The 18,253-nt window shown below is 38.3% G+C and overlaps 1 protein-coding gene across 1 annotated transcript in view; it reads right to left on the bottom strand.

Annotated features, from left to right (window-relative positions):
- Positions 1 to 3,785: 3,785 nt before the first annotated feature.
- LOC104163660 (ELAV-like protein 2) overlaps positions 3,786 to 18,253 on the bottom strand; it is a gene marked incomplete at its 5' end in the record, with an annotated part of 26,734 nt that continues 12,266 nt past the window's right edge. The window contains 4 exons of the mRNA XM_009702733.1: positions 3,786 to 4,745; positions 5,197 to 5,235; positions 8,801 to 9,026; positions 11,521 to 11,674. Coding sequence (XP_009701035.1) covers positions 4,418 to 4,745; positions 5,197 to 5,235; positions 8,801 to 9,026; positions 11,521 to 11,674 — 747 coding nt within the window. The remainder of the gene's footprint in view (positions 4,746 to 5,196; positions 5,236 to 8,800; positions 9,027 to 11,520; positions 11,675 to 18,253) is intronic.

Genomic DNA, 18,253 nt, shown 5'->3' with positions numbered 1-18,253 from the left:
TGTTACAGTAAAAAAATCTGAGATACTCTGCTAGTCATAAAATAAAACTATAAATTTTTTGATAGTAAGTCTAACCAATCACTGCTTTTCAAGATTTAAGTCACCATTCCTATACATTTAGTCACCTCGACACAGTGTATCTGAAGTGACAATACAAAAGGAAATAGATTTTAGACATCAGTCAGGTCTGCTCAGCTGTACAGGTAAAAATATCACAGACTTATCAGTACTTGATGACCCCTGGGTGTTATGCAGTGATACACACCACGTACAACCCCAGGGGACAGCCATCTGCTTTAAAAAAATGCACCTTTTTCATTCACAGTGGGAAAATGCTCTCTTGCCGAAGACAGACTTTTCTAGATGCAAGTGGGACATTCACCTGTCACAGCTGATTTCATTGCATACATCTTTTGCAGAAGAGGCCACACAAACCTCAAGCATGTTTCTGCAGTAATGAAGCCCCTCCACAACCACCCTGGCTAACACTCGTGTCCCCCAATTACAGGTCACCCTCTGCCAGGGTCATGCTTTCAGCTTGTTTTATCTACCACTGTTAGTCCCTCATAGATGCTTACAGATGTTCCTGGAACTCTTATTTAGTTACGAATGGAAATAGTCCCGCTCCACCAGACTGCATGAAACAGTTTCATATTTTCTTCCTTAGCTTCATCAGAAAACTTTAATATAGTAAGTACTACCTCTGTACAAATTTGCATCAGGTTCCCTTATTCATAAGCTCCAACAACCCAGAGGTGCTCAGCTACGTATAATCAAATTGCTATTTTTCAGCACTGACCTTTCTTCTGGTCAGGTGCACTTTTAATTTTTACTGTTGCTCTTTGTTTGCTTTTTTGCAGCAAACCCTCAAAATATAAGCAGTTTTGGTTTTAAACTGAAGGCAACGACAGACACACATTTTGTCCTCATTTCCATAGAACAAAATAATTCAACCACGGCTAGTTACACTGTACTTAAACTGGTGTAAGTTGAGAACTGAAACTATCCTTCCGTGAAGGAGTGCAAGCTGAACACACAGATGTCCCTGCTGGAATATGAACTCCAAATATAGTTCCTCATTTGCTGCTAGCCAAGCACCACATCTTGCATCCTTTCATTACTCCAGCCACCAAAGAACACAACCGCATAAAAAGTCATCAGAACACACTATTTCTGTAAATAAATATAAAAAGTCAGTTTGTTAGCATTGGTTATCACTGACATGTTGAGGTATTGTTATCTATGACAAGTTTGTGTTGTTCACAGACTTATGACCCTATCATCCAAGTAAACCCGACCCTATCACACTGTAGTGATGGGAGACACTTCACACCACAACACATGCAACAAGGTTTTATATCAAAAAAACCACCTCACAGTAAAGATGTAAAAGAGAAGGTGAAAGAAAATAGTTAAAAATAAAAGATATACTGCATAAGCCACTTTTGGAATTGTATTCTCACTGGTGGAAAGTCATTCTCATTCAGCTGAGCAAAGAAAATGAATTTAGAAGTGTATGTACTTTAAAAAGGCAAGAGACAGGTGACTAATTTCAAATAATTTCTTCCAAGAGCTGGGAAAGGAAAAGAACAGCAAACTAAGGCTAAGTGAATGTCCACTCAATTAATGGAGCTCCACAAATTAATGTAGTAATTAAACAGCAAATGGACATTGCAATAAAGAGTAAATCCTTCCCTCTCCTCTGTATTTATCCTAACACACTAGGGCATTAACTTAGCTACACTGAATAGCAGTCTGCTAGACAGACAGCAAATTATTTTCTACTGAATATGTTTAATGACCCTGAGTTATTATATCAGCCTAAGTACTGAGTTGTTCATATAAAACCAAAGTGAAAAGATTTGACACTGATTCTAACTTAACAGAACTGGTACACAGCTCCACTGTCTTACCTCTTCGTTGGTAACTAGCATCCTAGGCTAAGTTAAAAGGAGCTCAAGAGCTTTGCAGAAACCTTTCACTCAGATTGCTTACCCATTAAAGCAGAGGACAATGGTAAAAGACCTGCTTGTGACACTGTTTTCCCTTCAACTTTGTTTATTGATGTACTGAACATGAAAAAGTACAAAGGATCCAAACACAAAAGAAAACATGTACAACCTCTTAAATACTCAACAGAATATATTTTCTATTCCAACAGATGTGAATTAAGTCATACTATACAACTTCAAATAAATACCAGCCTTATATTTTACTAAGTGCTCTGATAAACACTGTAAAGTGAAGCCCAATTTACATGCCTTCTCATCAATGCCGTTAGTTGCTACAGTAGTATAGGAAGAAGCATGTAGCTACTGTTTCCCCACTTTGGAAAGTTTGTGATTTTTATAGTATATACAATTTTTAATGCAGAGGTTTAGCTTTAACAATCTAAATGCACCTAAGAATGAGGAAGTGCTCTGGAAGCCAATTGATTTTTGAATAGCATTGAGTGGGTCAGCATGAAAACTCGCATATTCACTTTAGCACGCGCTTCACAGTATATGTACTGTACTATACTGAAAAATTTATAACTACAATTTAAAAGAATAAGAACCAAAAGCAACTGCAAAGATAGTGTACAACTATGTTATGCATAGAACATTGCTTTTTCTAAGGGGAAGCATATGAGCATCTCAGTTTATACAAAAAGCAGGATGTAACTACATAGTTGTCAGTGCATCCTGGTGAAGGCATCAAACCCTCAGCTTTTTTTTAAAAATTTAATCGTAAGCTAGATGCTAATCAGAAAATAGTCTGTATTTTCTCTTAAATTTTTTCAATACATGGCAAAGACTTTTTCTATTTCCCCAAATAGTGATTTAAGCATCATACAAAGTTAAATTTCAATAACATACAGGTATTTATGGTTTTTGTACGAAAAATGTAAGGAAATTTGTTCAAAACTTATGTTTATACTTGTTTTTTACCACAAACATATTTATAAACAAAAATGTAGCATCACCATAAACAGCCGAAGCTAGACTATCTACAGACAAAAATAGCAACAGATCTGATGCACTGTAAATTCAAGTCCTCAGGACAACAAAAATGAATAAGCAGACCTCAAGTAACAATGTTAATGCCATTTACAAAGAAAAAACTCATACAAAAACATTCAAAGTTGAACATCACTTGGCATGTAACTTGAAAAATAAACTAAAATCAAAATTAGCTGAAAGGTTCATAACTCAAGGTCTTATTTACATTACACAAAGCTCAGGTGTTAGCCTTGAACATAACTTTCAAAATACCTCCAAATACACCCAACTCAGGCCACTTCTGCTGATTTGCAGCTGCGCAAACCATGCTCAATGTCTTTTCTTAAGACAAAACAATTCTTCAAACAATAGCAAGTACATCACTAAACACCATGAGCTCTATCTGAAGGGAATTCTTTAGGAAGAACAGATTTTTTTTCCCCCATCTCTCAGTATTTTAAGTTTCCTGCTTGCTCTTATATGCTCCTTTAAATTTTCATGTTTCAAAAATCACAAATTAATGTGAGCCACCTATCACTTAATAACCAGGATGATCAAAGACTCCACTGATGATTACAAAAATGAAACCAACAGTGCAACTCATTTACTCCTTAATACAAAGGTCTCAAAAGTATTACTACATCACAAATCTTTCTAAGTTTTCCCCAACAATTGCAAATTTCCTGGTAAGTTTTAAAAGCTCACTAGGTGTCATATGAAGAGATTTCTCAAAGAATTCAAGTCAAAATATTTGTTCCAGGACCAGTAAAAAGTTTCTCCAAATTTTTTTATTTTTTTTTTTTATAAAAATAGATGCTTTTTTAAACCCACATCAAAGAGGCTCTTATCTCTTTGGCAAGGTACTGCTTTACGAAAAGTTCTCCAGTATTCTTACAATAAGCTTTTATAACATGTTCCCATTCCCCAACCCAAATGATAATTATAAAATAAATACTGCTTGTAACTTTATAAATAAAATGTAAACTTCAAATACTTTTCTTGAACAACAAACCACCAATGCATTAAAATGTAAATTAAACACAAGGCAAATCAAGAAATAACAAAAAAACCAACTTAAAACAAAGCCTCACTATTTACTCATAGGTTAAAGGCAGTGATGTAAAAAGAAAAAAACTTCTTCCCTTAGCTGAAACATTTTAAAAGGTCCACCTTCTTCAAAGAAGGCAATAGAATACGTATTGTTAACAGGTAAAAACCCTGTACCTCTTGTCAATATTTAAACACAAAAGATATTTAAGAAGTTTTAATTCAAATACTAGCAATAAAAAAATCTCACATATTCTTAGGATGCTAAGTAGTCATTTTATCCCCATTTCCACACTGGCATACAACAAAGGCATTTACTAATGCATAAAGCTTCTTGTAAATTGCCTTTGTTGTAGTTTTCAATGTATTAATGCACTGAGAATAACTTGTTAGGCTTTGTGCGTTTTGTTTGTTTTGAAGGAGACCTGCAATACTCTGTCCCCAAGGCGGTATCCATTCAGGCTGGCTATTGCCATAGCTGCCTCATCATAGTTTGTCATAGTCACAAATCCAAAACCTTTGCACTTGTTGGTGTTAAAGTCACGGATGACCTTCACATTGGTTACTGCTCCGAAGGGTCCAAACATTTGCCAGAGGATACTCTCATCAGCATCAGGGGCCAAGTTGTACACAAAAATGCACCATCCAGTTCCTGCATGTCCAGGGATATTAATTCCAGCCAAACTGGTCATTCCATCAATGGTCATTGGAGGAAATCTACTAAAGAATGGGGGGAAAACAAAATGGAATCATAAAGTAGCTGTTCACAGAGTGTCCCAGTAACAAAATTTCAGAATAAAAAAGAAAATTATACATGCATTTTCACAGCACGAACATGTTGGCCAGACTAATAAGGTCCCCCCCCCCAACTGCAAAAATGCTATGTACAATATTATACACAAGTAGAGGGAACAGTGCTAGGTCTGTCTGAAGTGAAGCAACATACAAACAAAAAAAAAAACAAAAAACAAAAAACAAACAAAAAACAAAAGAAAAGCATGCTATAAAGCCAGCGAGGATTAGTAAGTCATTTGAAACAGCAATTCCACAGAACTGCTACAAAATGCACCAAAATGAACAACCTCAGCTGAAGTCTCAACATGCAAAAACCCAACTTAAGTCTCACTGAAAAAGTAAGAGCATGCAAAATACTTAAGTCCGTTATTACCTCTTTACTCCATAAGCCATGTTGAGCAGATTGTCCAACCTGCAAAACATTTAGCAAAGTGTTCAATCTTCAGACTTATCCATCCTTTAATTTTAAGGAAACTTGGCATATTACTGCCGTATTTCTTGCACTGTACCAAAGCATCACCACTGAAAGAGCTGTGGCACCTTGTTTCACCTAATACAGTCCGTGAATACAAAATGTATGTTCTTGTGTAGTATCCCCAACCATAACTAGTTCAGCTCAGAAAGTGCACCACTACCACAAGTTTAGCTTAAGTCAAATACTGTTAGCATAAAGTCAGCAACCACCTCAGTGAAATTTTCCAGATTCCTAACTTGTTTTGGGTGAAGATTCTACTGAGGCTTCTGACAGTTTGGTGACATGAATACCCAGCCAGACGCAGGGGTTTGGAGCAGTAACAAGTCTTAGAACATGGACTGCAAAAAAGATTTTGCATTTACCTACTCTTTGCCAGAATAAAGTGGTTTTATAATATATATACACACACTCACACACATTAGACTAAGTTTTCTCCATGTATTTCTTCCCTCACCTTCCCCCAAGCTGCTAAACTGTAGCATGCCACCACAACTCTAAACCCTTTGGAATTACCTAGCCAATACCTGGAACACGCAATGCATACCAATCCTATTAATCTTATTCCTGAAGAAGCTTAAAGTGCTTCTCTAAGAAAATTTCTACCCTAAAGAAGCTCTTGTTTCTTTCCGGCAAAGCCCGGACATGTGAAGACAAAGTCTTGTTAAAGGGTTCTCTTCAAGACTCCCCAAAATACAAGCTTAGGTAAAAAAGGTACACTTCATTTTAGTTTTTAGCTTACAGCTACCTTACAGATCTGTACCTTATTGTGATTTCTCTACAGTAATGAGCTATAGGATTTAAGAACCATTGCTGGTATACAGAATCTAAAGTCAAGTGCTGCAGTAGTATAACTACACTTATGCACAAAAGAACTTGAAGAAAAAAATATTTGGTGTCACCTGCAGCTAAGTAAAGGTCTCAAACTACACAGCATTATGATTCTGCAGTGAATAGGATTTGTTGGATAAACTGACAAGAAAGCAAGCCACTGAACCCCCAAAAGAGCAGAAAAGAGGAAATTAAAAAATGCCTGACTACTATCAGTAGTCTTAGTGTGGATGACAGAGGTCTACCGTCATTAACATTTGGGGGCAGAGAGGAAAGTGAAGTGTTCCAGAAACACCACCATTTATAGGTCCTTGCCTTACAGCAGTCAGCTGAGGACTTCATACAGTAATGGTATCACTGTAACAGTTTTCATTGGTTAACTGGACAACTTAAAAATATTCTGCAAAAATTCTCAGGGGCATTCACTAGAAAATTTTTAAAGAAGCTTTTAAGTTACACATCCTACAGAAACTGAGGAACAATTATGTACAGCTGCTTTTGAAAGTCCAGCTCAAGATTTTTCTTAAGTGAAAAGCAGCATTGTAGTGGTCCTATTGTTCTTTATTACTAAAGTTTATGCCGACTTTGTCTGCATTTCTCTGACAACCATTAATAGAGACTGGGCAACTGTATCAGATAATCCTGTCTGAAGTGTCAACAGCTAAAATTTCTTGCATGTAAAAGACATTAAAGATCTGAAGCATTGGTGCAATCTGAAGTACATAGTCAGCAACAGAGATGGAATTCTGCAACAGCAAAACAAAGACCTAAAAAATGAAAGATTATTTCCTTTTACAGTTATAAAAATTTGAAATTTGGCAAGGCTGCCTCTCTTAGATAACAGACAGAAGCCTGAAGGCCTTCCCCCAAAAAATTATTAAAAAAAAATATCTAATTTTGTCTGCAACCTCAGTTTACCTTTTGACCAGTCAGTTCAGCCTTGCTCTTCCTTCTGCATTGATAAAACTGAAGAAAATTTTACTCTCCCTCCTATTCGCTACAAACTTGATACCTACTCAGTGCTTGTTACCATCATACTTTTAAGCAGAGAAAACCACAATAACTCTTATGGTTGTTTCAGGCATCACTTTACACTTCGTATCTCAAAAAAACCCCACTTCCTAGTGAAATTTAAATAGGCATTCATAAAAATACACTTTTTTAAAACAAACCAAATCATAAACAAGCAAATGTAATTTACAAGGTTCAAAGTTTAATGTTGCAGGACAGGGGTAGTCTATTGAAATTGCTTAACTGCAAAGAACTTTTCAGAGCCTACCAAAGGAAAAACTCCAAAAGTTGGAGAATTTTTACAAATCACAATAGATCTATCTGGAGTATCAGTTAAATACAGATGCTATCCCCAGCCAGTAATGCCAAACACAGCCGAGTATCTGGGAACAAGTGCACTCAGAACTCAGGGAGTCAGCAGGCCAGACTTCCCAGAGTATGCTGAATGTTGTAACACACAGGCTGTACAACAGCTCCCTCATGATCTTACTTCATATAATGCACTTGAGTGCATCCTGCAAGTGCAACTTCTGCCCCTATGCTCCGCCTAAGGAACAAAGGCAAGCCTACTTTTACACAATATTCAGCACACAGTTTAAATTAACCCTTTTATTCCCTAAGATATGGTAAGAAAATCCACCAAACAGTAAGTAAAATTTGTTATTCCCTTCCCTTACAGCAGAAAGCCTACTCTAGTGCTGACTTTCACACCTGTGACACTTGCAGCACAAAAGGCTGAAAAGCTAAGAATTCAGAAGTTCTGCCACAAGTTCAGTCCATGAAGTCTGAATATTTGGCCTAAAAGTGAGGGTAGCCAATGCAAAGCATTAAGTCTGGTATATTATCTTTGAAGCAAACTGTCAGTTAATTTTATTTCTTGAAAAATAAAATAGAAGCTGTTTGAATATATTACTGCTTAACACATTCCAGTCACATAGCACAGGGGCAGAGCGTGGGAAGAAATTATCAAAATCACTGGAAAAAATCTGAGGTACTCGTGAATATAGTCAATACAATATTTGTTTCACTTTGTTCTCACCATCTGTCCTTTTCAATAAGCTAAATATCACAGGGAACTGTATGGCTGTAGTTTCAACATGACAGGAACATATATCCGCAAAAAACACATGCAGAAAATATTTGAATAATCTGCATTACAAAAGTTTGTAATAAGAGAAGTCGAAGTGTGGCATGTAGGATTTAGACAACTGACTAGGAAAAAAACGAAAGCCAGAACAAGGAGGAAAGATAGGGGGTGGTGAAGAGGAGGCTGTCTGTGGCATGCCATACGGCTAAGAAGAAACCCAAATTGCCCAGGTCAATGTTAGCCAAATCAACTCACACATTAATCAAGACTGATCTAGGAAATTAAAAATAACCTTTAAAAAGGGATTTTTTTTTTGAGTGACTGTGTAGAAGAAAAAGATTTCACCTCCATTTAACTCTAAGTAGATTTATTAGATACTGAAATGCTATCAATAGGACGGAATGCATTTTTGCTTTTAGTTGCATGTAGCAGCATAGCTGAACTTCAACATTTTCATGTGTTTCCTTCACACAGAAATCAGACAAGCAGGGAACAGAAAGAGTGGAGGGAAATAGACAGGCCTATGGGAGCACGTGGCTTCCAGCACACTCACACACAAACACGTATTTGACTTACCTAAAACGTTGAGCCTGCTGAGCTAGAGGTGCTGGATACCTTCTGTTTGGAGAATGGTACAGCTGGGAAAGGATGGCCTGATTGGTTTTTTGGCTTGGATTGTTAGCAAACTTTACAGTGATGGGCTCTGTGGCACCTGGAGGTTTCTGGCCATTCAGGCCCTTGATAGCTTCTTCTGCTTCAATTCGCTTGTCAAACCGGATAAACCCCACACCCCTTGATATCCCTGCACAGGGTGAAGGAAGCATATAATAATTAATTCAGAGACTCTGGAATATTAGATGTTAACATTTGATTTTCATAGCCAATTGCTATGTTAATGGCCAATGGCTGTGAATACATAACTGAGCATATTAGAACTGAGTTTTTGCTTAAAGAAGGCTTTTCTATTGCAAATATTTATTTTTAAAAAAATTTAACTGACATAAGATACATTGTGTATAAAGCTTGGACAGTTGAGTGAAAACACAGTGGAGACCACTTAAACAGAATGAGCCAAAGGGTAATTATGAAACAAAGCAATTTCCGAAGGGATGGAACTGAATCCAGAACCAGCTGCACTGTAACCTCTGTTCAGTTCATGCTACTCTTTAAATTCACAGTTCTGTAAATAGCTTAGTCAACCTCTCTCTAGCAGCAAGAAATGGCTTACGTTCTCCTGCAGCACCCCTTAAAAGTTCCCTTTGGAGCAAATATGCTGAGAGGACAAAGAACAGAGCTCAGGTTCTAGATTGTAGTAGTGGGAATTATAGCCCTGTTTTAACAGTCCATGGTTACCTCCAAGTAAAAGATTCAGTTCCCACATACCACCATACTTTTGTGTTGTTTTTGAAGGAAACTTTTATTGGTCCATAGATTCTTCCTTGGTATAAAAAAGTCAGAGACAACGTGAAAGGGGATCAGCAAGTGCTTACGGAAGATCTTACGAACACTACACCTCAAAAATTTATACTGTGGCTTAAATATAAACACACTGAGCTGTCAATACTTAGACTAATTAACATTAAAGCTACTACAGTCAATACTAGTTAGCTGCATGCTTTGTTTTAACATCCCTAAATCCACTGAGAGTCCCCTTGTATTTTGGTTCATGAATAAGCAGACAAGTTAGATGCTTGTCCTCGCTTGAGAAAGACATTAATGACAAGAAATGTATTCTGCTCATAAACAATGACAATTTAAACCATCAAAGTGACAATGAGCAGGCATAAGAAAGCGTTAAAGAGGCAAATGTCACAGCTTCAACTTCGCGCTTTTCATGTCAGTTTGTGTCACAATCTTATTATTCATACCATTTTGAGTCTACCTCTTCCAAATTACTAAGAAATACGGAAGAAAGCTTAAACCTGAACAACAGTCTACACCAGAGAAAAACTGTGCCATATTAGGATTTATGAATACTTAGAATTACAGTACATATAAGTAATTATATTTACTTATGTGGCCCATTTTCCACCATCCCACTATTTCTGTGCATGAATATACAGGAAGATACTGTAAGCAGCTAGTTACTGTACAAAGACTGGAAATCTGACTTGCAAATATGCTGCTTCTGCAAGTAACTATTTGGCCTTTAGCTTTCCTTTCCCTGCCTCTCTACAGTCTCACCAACTCATACTATTAAAACACTCCATAAGTATTATGTTAACAGAAATCTCAGTATTGACACAACGGAATTGCAAAGAGGTACATATGAGGTCCTCTATAGGTCAGCCAAGTGTCAAACACTGGTATGCACAATCCTCTCAAAGCAAAACCATTTGAAAACTTTATGACCTCCTACAGCTGAAAGCTGTCCCCCACGACGACATGCAACTTTGAAAAGGTACAGCTATAAAAAAAATCCAAGTTAGCTTATTATTCAGGGAATGATTATGTGAGCAAATGAATTCTTCTGCATCACACCCCTAGTTTTTTTGAAAGATGAGAATTGAGAGCCTTGCTCCTTTGTATTTTGCTTTACACATTCAATACTTCTGTCATGCACTTGGCATTTCATTTGATTGCTTATTTTTGGAACAGACCTGCTGGAAGCAGGTAAGGTAGCATGTTATAAAGCTCGTCAAGATCAGCCATTTCAGACAGCAAAAACACATGCAGCACTGTCCATGTCTGAATAGTAACCACAGAGTGTCACTGACACCCACTCACTGGTTAAGACACATACTGTAACACAACCAACCTGCTAGAGCTTATTTCTGTAAGGCATTGCTAAGCACAGACCATATCTGCTCCCGAGTAACTCAAAGTTAATGTTCTTCAGTGTGCCCAAAGTTAATGCTGCAACCTTGAAAACAGTCTTAACAGCACTTCCCAGTCTGGGTCTTTTGTAATCCCAGCCTCAAAGAACCAGCTGTTCATTTCTGCAGAAAACTTTATTTTTATAAAAAAGCATTTAATAGCATTTCACAAGGCGCATAGGGACTATTTTCACATGGCAGCTTGGAAAGGAAGGTTATAGCAACTGTAAATTTATTACAAGCCATGAAACAGGCTTCAAACCTGCCCCTTCCGGGTGAAAGTGACTCAAGTTGCCTCAGTATACTCCATAATCTATTTTTGTCCATGCATATTTATGAACAACTCCAGCAGAAAATTGCATTTTCTGGCCTACATACACCTTTCATACATTCTAGAGACAAGACTATTGTACCAAAAGGTGAAATACTTCTTAAACTGTCAATCCAAGAAGCAGAGGAAGTGCAAAACTGCTTACTTACCAGTGACTTGGTCAATCAGAATACGAGAAGTAATAATGCGTCCATATTGGGAAAAGAGTTGTTCCAGTTCTTTCTGGATCATTGTTTTTGGAAGTCCACTAACATACAAATTTGCATCTCTGATAGAAGCCGAACTTGGTCGTGCGTAAGAAACCTTAGGAAAAAGAAAGGAAAAAAACTAGAAATCAAACACTTTAAAAACAATTGACATAGGACAGTGTCATTTGTTCTGAAACACTGGAATGTTTTAAGAGCAGCCAGAAAAGTTACCTTGCAAAGCCAGTTAAGTGGTTTTTTTTCATGCTGGCTTCTGTCAAAACACTGAAAGAAGGTGACATAGACTGCACAGCAAAACCTCACTACACGAACTCATATATAATCTAAGGAGTACTTTCAAATAAAAGGAGAAAAGCTAGGTACAGACCTCCAGCAAGCCTTGGTGGAGAAAAGTATTCTCCATTAGCATCCTATAAGATTAAAAAGATAAATTTAAGACAATCCAAGAAGGATTTCCTTTTAATTATCATTTAAAAAAATATTAAAAAACACAAGGAATAAAGATTTCCAGTTGATATCTAGGTTAAAAACACCAGAACACAGTCCAAAGCACTTAAGAGGTTTGCAAGCGTTTTTCAAGTTCTGTGCCCTTTGTACAAGTGTTGAGCTTCCTATCACATGACAATCATTCATGAGGTCAAGATAAACTTTGCTACACCACTTTTATAGGCCTAAGAATGAATGGCAGAATAGTAAAGCAACTTGCATTTTGGCTGTTCAGCAGCTCACCAGTTTCTGCAACACAGAGGTCTTACAACCGAATGCCAAGTGACAGCTAGCTTTTCAGGTCCTTTTGGACAGAACTTTTTACCTGCTGCCTCAAAGTCTCAGTTAGAAATATTTTATTAAGTTCAGCAACTCCCACTGAAGTTTGTACAAGCTGTTTACACCTATGAAAGGAAAGATTAGAACAGAACATCCATGCTTGTGGAACAGGACAGGACAAAATACCTTATTTGGGGTTTTCACTGTACAAAATATAAAGGTAAAAAGGAGACTCAAGAAGTGCTCAGATTTATCTCCTTTTTTTGCCCTCCCTGCAACGTAGGACCAGGCAACTCCAGGCAGATGGAATTTAACCCTGTAAATGTATCTTTTGCCTAATCCTTTGACATTTCTTTTTAAATCCTCCCCCTGTCTCATTTCCATGCAGATAAGCAGACTCTTAACACTCCTGTGTAAGCAAAACAAGAGACAACTGAGATAGAGCACCCCAGAGACTAAATAAGCAGTACCCTGAACACTGCTGTGATCCTTCAAGTTCCACCCAGAGGCTTTGTGCAAGATATCTTTCAAAGCTGGCTGAACAGGGTTGATCTACAAAACTTGCAGTTGTCCAAGATAACACACTGTACAACATAGAGCCCTGCAAGCCATAATGCCTTGCTCTTTTAAGATGAGAGCCACACAAGAGCCAGAGACCTGTGTTCGAAGTGCTTGTCTTCTGATCTCCCACACAGGCAGTTGAGAATAACCTCAGCCTTTTCTCCTAATTTACTTTTTTTTGTGAAACTGTGCAAGTTCATACTAGAATAGCTGCCAGTGTCCAGGTAGAAAAATACAACAGCTAAGGAATGAAAAAATCTTGCCCAACTGGCCCACTTGGCTGTGAGCTTCTTTAAGAAATAAAGCTCCATGCCACACTTGGCAGGATGACCTTAAGGAGACCCAGGGCCACAGAATGGAGGCAGACTGCCATGGGGACAGAACTATACAATAAAATCATGAATTATGAAAACCAAGGAGTTCTCAAAACAAACCTTAACTTAGCTGTTCAGAAGGAACCCTTCCACTCCTCCAAATTTAACTCTACATAGTAGGAGGGCACAGCAACAACATCTATTTTGTAATTGAACACAACAAACGGTTATTAACAAAGTCTGCTGTCAACAGAAGCAGGGGAAGATGGGTACTACTTATAGATAAACTAGATGAAGAAAGCTGCATGCATCACTGGCACATCTCAATTTTATCTGTCAAATTTTACTCCTCTCTGGAATTGAGATACACTGAAGGTTGTTCTATCCAGTTCTATTTAAGCTGTCAGACACAAGTTTTTCTTCCCATATGCATTTGGTCATGTTCTCTGGAGAGAAGTCAGAATTCCGAGGAGTGAGTATCAGCTAAAGAAGGAAGGAAAACAGTGACTTATCTTTATATTTAAAGAAAGCTATGACTGCTGCTCAAACATTTCACTACTGAGAAACTCCCCCTCCCCCCCTCTCCGGTTTGCTGAAGATTAAGGAGGTACTGTGGACTTTACATTAGTTTTGATGTTAATTTAATGTAATTTTAAAGAAGTACCTGTTACTAAGCTGTTTTCTAAGCATGCATTCTTGCAAATACTCAGAAGTTGCAGAATGCAAGCCTCAAACTCCTTTCAAACAGGATAAACAGAAGATCCCAAAGGCCTGCCAAAACCCATAAGCTGTAGTTTATGGTGCTACTGTTTTCCCAGCCTCTAAACTATCTAGACTTTGCTCTAGAAGTAGTTCTATAGATGTTGATAGATCAAATAGCTCCACTTTCTAAGCAATCTAATGCAGTAATTGGACTTTCCATCCAGCCACCCACCACTAACTGTCAAAGTCATTCTGAATCAACACATTACATAGAATAAAACTGAGGAAGTACAATGTAAGCAGAAATAAAGAGAGTTGTGTTCTTTCTGAAGAGAGAAGATACATAAAAAGTAAAGAAAAACCTTAAGTCAATTAAGGATTCTGTGAGGCAATGCTTAATATCTAAAACTTCCTTCCCACTTGGTCAGTGATAGGTAGGTTAGTAGCAAATAACTAATTCACAAGGTCTGCCTGATCTGTAGTTCAAGTTCAGTAGTGCCAAGAATGAAATTAAAATTCTCCTTTCTTATTCATACCTGGTGGACCCTCTGGTGATTACCACAGCCCAGCAGCACAGGTGTGGATACCACAGTTCTTAAAAACCAAGCTGCTAGAACAGCTTTATAGGTCTGTTGACATCCCTGCTCACCATCTCCAGTGACTGAAGGATCACCTCCAAGCCAAAGGTCCATCCTAGCAGCAGGAAATCAAGCAAAGGTGTCTGGAGGCCTGCTTGGATGAACAAGGGATTAAACTCCAACATAAAAACAATGTGTACAGGATGTGAAATCAGAAATATGTAAGTGGTGTACAGTCATGCTCGGATGAGATTAGGAAAGCTAAAGCCCACCTGGATTTAAATTTGGCGAGAGATCTGAAGGGCAACAACAAAGATCTGTACAAACATATTAGCAGCAGAAGGAAGACTGGGGAAAACATGAATCCACTGCTGAACAGGGCAGGGAAACTGCTGACCAGGGACACAGAAGAGGACAGGATACTTAGTACTTTCTTTGCCTCAGTCTTTACCAGTAAAACTGACCTTCAGGGATCCCACGTCCACAAGACAGTAGAAAGTCTGGAACAAGGAATACTAACCCTCAGCGGAGCAAGACCACATGGAGGAATATTTAAAGTGAACAGATAAAAGTCCATGGGGCCTGAAAGGTTGCACTCCAGTGCTGAGGGAGGTAATGGATGCCATTGCAAGGCAACTCTTCCAGTTGTCTTTGAAAGGTCAAGGTAAACAGGGTGGGTTTCTGAAGAGTGGGAGAAAGCACATATCACCCATCTTCAAGACCAGGAAGAAACTCTCTTGCTCTCTGGGCAACTACAGGTCAGTCAATTTCAATTCAATCCCTGGGAAGGTGATTGAGGAACTAATCAGGAAAATCTCTTCCAGTCACATACATGACAAGAAAGTGATCAGAAGTAGTCAGCATGGATTTATAAAGTGGAAATCCAAACTAGTAAGTCTTTTAGAATCACATGACTGCCTTGGTGGACAAGGGGAGAACAGTGGATGTTGTTTATCTCAGTTTTAGCAAGACTTCACACTCTCTTCCATAATATCCTCACAATGTGCACATTAAGTACACCCACATGTACTTATTAAGTACATACCAGATAAGTGGGACAGTGACATAGACTGAAAACTGGCTAAACTGCCAGGCTCTACGAGTCATCATCAGTGGCATGAAACCCTGTTGGAGGCTAATCACTGGCCTCCATCAATACTGGATCCAATACTGGTTAACATCGTCACTAGTGACTTGGATGATGAGGCAGAGTGTACCCCCAGAAATTTCATAGATGATACAAAACTTGGAGTGGTTGGTAGGCCAGAAGGTTGTGCTGCCATCCAGAGGGACCTCAACAGACTGGAGAATTGGGCAAATAAGAACCTCAAAGAAGTTCAACAACAGTAAAAGGAGAGTCTTCCCCTGGGGAAGAATAATCCCACGTACCAGTACATGCTGGGAGCCAACTGGCTGAAAAACAGCTTGGCAGACCACCTTAGAGTCCTGTTAGACAACAAGCTGATCATCAGCCAGCAGAATGTACCCTTACCATTAACACAGCCAACAGCCACCTTGGCTGCATTAGTAGAAGCATTACCAGCATTACCCAAAATTATCCTTCCTCCCTACTCAGCACTGGTGAGACACTTCTGGGGGACTCTCTCCAGCTTTGGGCTCCCCAATACAATACAAACATTTACAACTAGAGCGAGTCCAGTAAAGGGCCACAAAAGTGATTAAGGAACTGCAGCATCTCTGATGCAAGGAAAGGCTGAGGAAGCAGGGATTTCTCAGTCTGGAGAAAAGGCAGATCAGCAGGATCTTAGCCAGAAAAATCTGATAAAGGGAGTAAAGAAGACAGAGCCAGACTCTTCTCTGTAGTATCAAGTGACAGGACAAGAAGCACCAGGCACAAACCGAAACACAAAAAAGGTCATTTGGAAAGTCCACATAGATTTCATTCCATAAGAAAACATCTTTTCATGGTAAAGGGCCATCAAGCATTAGAAGTTACTTAGCTTGTAGAGTCTAACCCTGGAGATGTTCAAAACCCAGGTGGACAGGCCTGAGCAACCTGCTTATGGTGAACCTGCTCTGAGCAGGGGGCTGGACTAGAGACCTCCAGAGGTGCACCCAACCTCAGTCATTCTGTGATTCTGCAGTAACACATAACAGATCTTAAAGAAATTCTTTGAAATGGACTTCTACCGATTTTGAGAGTAACTTGATTGCAGTGAAGGTAACAAAGCCAGGACAGAGTATTCCCACTCAGCTTTTTGTATAAAACCAGTGATACAGTCATCTTCCCCCTATTCCTTCCAAGAGGAATTCAGAACAGTGACACTGTCTTCCAAAGCAGAATTCACACTGCTGGACACACGGTGTGACATATCAAGGATATAAACTCACTCTGAGCCCCTCAGCAGAGAAATCCACAAAAAATGTTTGCTAACTTACTGCAAGTTTACCTTACGCTACAGAACTGGGATCTGTCAAGCTGTAAAACAGTATCTGCAAAACTCCTCTCACTTTGCCTCTGCCAAAAGGGTATGAATTCTTTCACAGACCGCCCATGCCCTAGCTGGTACATGCTATTTGGAATAGTTTGACATAGCAGTCAAGGTCTATACTGAATACAATTTAAAGAAAGCAAGTAAGTGAAAGCAATAAGCTCTAACCAGTAAATACTACTATTACAAGTTCAGGTTCAGAGTACTTTTAAACTCTTGAAGTGTTTTTATAACGTGTTTTTCACATCTAAGAACACATGCTGATCACAGATTACCCTACATGGAAAGTATTCCAGTGACCACTCCTGTATCCTAACTGATGCATTCCAGTATCTGTGCAGATTAGTCACAGGAGTAACATACAAACTGAAATCAGTACTTCATTATCAATATCCAAACACTTGGATATCTCTAGCCATCTTGCTAAGCACCAGAAATTCAGACCAGGCAAGAAATCTGAAAGAAACACAGACCTTCAGAAACCCAGTTTAAATGAAGTTTGACTTTCTTTGGCAAAACATTACTAGTCATCTGTGATTATTGCAAGTCAGCATCACTAGAGAAAAACAAGGACATCACATGTTACCGGTATAAGGGACCCAATTCCCACACAAAAGAAGCTTGCCTGGAGTATGGTATATACACTTTCTATTAATCATTCATGTCAAAGTCCAGCTATTTCATTTATGATACAGATTTACAGCAGAGACTCTCCAGATTCATCTTACTACCTGTACCCCGTCAGTTTGCTCATTCAGTAAGTACTTGCTGATAGTTCTAGATTCATTCTCTTCAAACAATATACATATGCACTGAATTAACAGTTGTACTAAAATATTACTTCCACAGCTACTTCAACAGGTGAATATTTAATAGACGAACATTAAGGTTATGCAATATCAAAATCATTGAATACAATGCTAGTCAAGAGGCAGCCAGAAAGCCTACAGTTTTAAATATTTAATGACACACACTGTACAACACTGAACACAACTACTCTTGAGACACCAATTTAAAAACAGTTTTACTGGAATTTTCCACTGCAGTCAGTAGGAAAGACACTTGTTTCTAGAAATGCAAACATCATACCACCAAATCCAAGTATTTTAACCACTTTAATATTTCATTTCTTAATATGAAGATGAATTGATGTACAATTTTCAAGTCAAAACTGAAAGTTAGCAGGTTAAACAAAGAAGTTGCCAAAAAGGATAGAGACTGTCCCTACAAATGAATGGTTTTTTAATCTTATAGAAGAACTTTAAGAAACATGATATTAAATTCTCAACACCTCTACTTAAGG

Source organism: Cariama cristata, unplaced genomic scaffold (assembly GCF_000690535.1).
Source record: "Cariama cristata isolate BGI_N322 unplaced genomic scaffold, ASM69053v1 scaffold40036, whole genome shotgun sequence".
Lineage (NCBI taxonomy): Eukaryota > Metazoa > Chordata > Aves > Cariamiformes > Cariamidae > Cariama > Cariama cristata.
This window is presented reverse-complemented; position numbering and strand designations above follow the sequence as displayed.